We start from the raw sequence: 1,959 nt of genomic DNA, 5'->3' as shown, positions 1-1,959 counted from the left end.
ATTTTTTGTTTTTAGAAATTCTTTAAAATGATAATGATAAATAAATTTTCATTAATTATTATATAAATTTCAATATATTAAAAAAAATAATTAAATAAAAAAATAAGAGTAATTTAATACAAAGTTTTCAATTGAAAAATCTAATACATTTTAATTAAAATTATATAATTGTATAATTGTATAATTCTGCGTCCATGGTTATTATAATAAAATATTAATTGTAAAATGCAACATCGATACTGCACCAAATAATTTATTTTGCTTATTATTTTAAATTGAATCTTAGTACGGTAATTATAATACATGTTCAGATGGATCTATAATTCGTGATTGATTCTTTAAAGTTTCAGTTGAAATTTTTTCTCCATTAATTACAGCTTCTACATCCTTAGAGCTCAATGTTTCATATTTAAGCAAAGCATCTGCTACTTTTTTTAATTCTTTTGCATGTTTTTGTAATATCATTTTTGCTCGTTCATATGATTCCTAAAATAAAAAATATTTTAATATATATATTATAGAATATTATATGCCATGGAATTAACATCATATGATGGCAATATTTACTTGTAAAAGACGTTTCACTTCATTATCACTAAGATCATTTGCATTCGGACCTGATGGATATCCGTCTGTTCGATTTCCCATGCGAACTCCAAAACCAACTTTTTCAGACATGCCATATAAATTTACCATTTCTTCTGCGATAGAAGTTGCAGCCTAAAAAATATAATTATCTATGATTATATAATATAATATATTATTTTCTTATATGATATTTTATTTTGTTATATATAAATAATATTAGAAACATTTGTAATTAGATATTTAATTTTTAACTTTTATAATGTACATACATATAAATATGAAAAAAATTATTAACTTAAAAATAAACTGAAAATACCTTAAAATCACTTTGTGCTCCTGCTGTTATTTTATCAGGACCAAAAATTAATTCTTCTGCAGCACGACCACCCATTGCACTATCCATTTGAGCCAATAATTTTGATTTTGTTATATGAATTTGATCTTTGTTAGACAAAAATGCAGTCTATAAATATATATATATATACACATATATATATATACAGAATATTCAATATATTGAACCAATTTTTTTGAAAATGATAAGTTTTTGAAAAAGATGATAAAGAAAAAATTTTTAATGTTTTTTATGACAAACATAATAATGTATGTGAATTTTTCATATTTGCAGTGTTATTTAAGAAACAAAAATGAAATTTTTTAAATGGAATATTATAAATCGTATAAAATTCAATTTATTTCATTCATTTCTGACATTGTCTGATTTTAAAGGCCATAATATGATACATGTTTAAATTTATTTTAATATATTTTTTTTTAATTTTCATAAGGCATAAACAAATTTATGATATTTCTTAAAAAATTGGATTCATTTTCATTTCTTGAATAATATTATATATATGATTTTTTTTTTACATTTATAAATATAAAAAATTCTTATACATCATGTTCATCATAAAAAATGTAAAAATTTTTTTCTTTATTATCTTTTTAAAATATTTATCATTTTTAAAAAAAAACTGATTTAATATATTGTAAATATATCGCATTTCTACTCTGTATATATATATATATTATTAAGAAAATAAGATAATAATTATGAATTATTATATTAAGAAAAAAAAATAAACATTTAGATATAATTTATTTCTAAAAATTTTGTAACAATATCAATAGAATAAAATCGCTAATATATATATATATTATATATATATATTATATATATATATATATTATAATACTTACGTGTCCTAAAGAATGTCCATGAGGCATAATAGTAATTTTATGCAATGCAGGTGCATCTTTAGTATAATATGCAACTAATGCATGTCCTGCTTCATGATATGCTGTAATACTATTAGTTTCGGTGTCATTAATTTTTAATTTTCTTTCTGGACCCATGATTAATTTATC

General features: G+C 20.1%; 1 protein-coding gene across 2 annotated transcripts in view; it reads right to left on the bottom strand.

Annotated features, from left to right (window-relative positions):
* Positions 1–235: 235 nt before the first annotated feature.
* The window catches only part of LOC102671045 (ATP-dependent zinc metalloprotease YME1L), a 6,291-nt gene continuing 4,567 nt past the window's right edge, over positions 236–1,959 (bottom strand). For both annotated transcript variants that reach the window (XM_006623316.2, XM_006623317.2), the window contains 4 exons: positions 1,792–1,959; positions 905–1,051; positions 568–720; positions 236–486 (listed from right to left, as the gene is read on the bottom strand). The exon at positions 1,792–1,959 is cut by the window's right edge and continues 81 nt beyond it. In XM_006623316.2, the coding sequence (XP_006623379.1) occupies positions 295–486; positions 568–720; positions 905–1,051; positions 1,792–1,959 (660 nt within the window). In that variant the 3' untranslated portion in view covers positions 236–294. The remainder of the gene's footprint in view (positions 487–567; positions 721–904; positions 1,052–1,791) is intronic.

This window comes from Apis dorsata, unplaced genomic scaffold (assembly GCF_000469605.1).
Source record: "Apis dorsata unplaced genomic scaffold, Apis dorsata 1.3 scaffold_883, whole genome shotgun sequence".
NCBI classification, from domain to species: domain Eukaryota; kingdom Metazoa; phylum Arthropoda; class Insecta; order Hymenoptera; family Apidae; genus Apis; species Apis dorsata.
The sequence above is the reverse complement of the archived record's forward strand: the minus strand, read 5'-3'. Positions and strand labels throughout refer to the sequence as shown.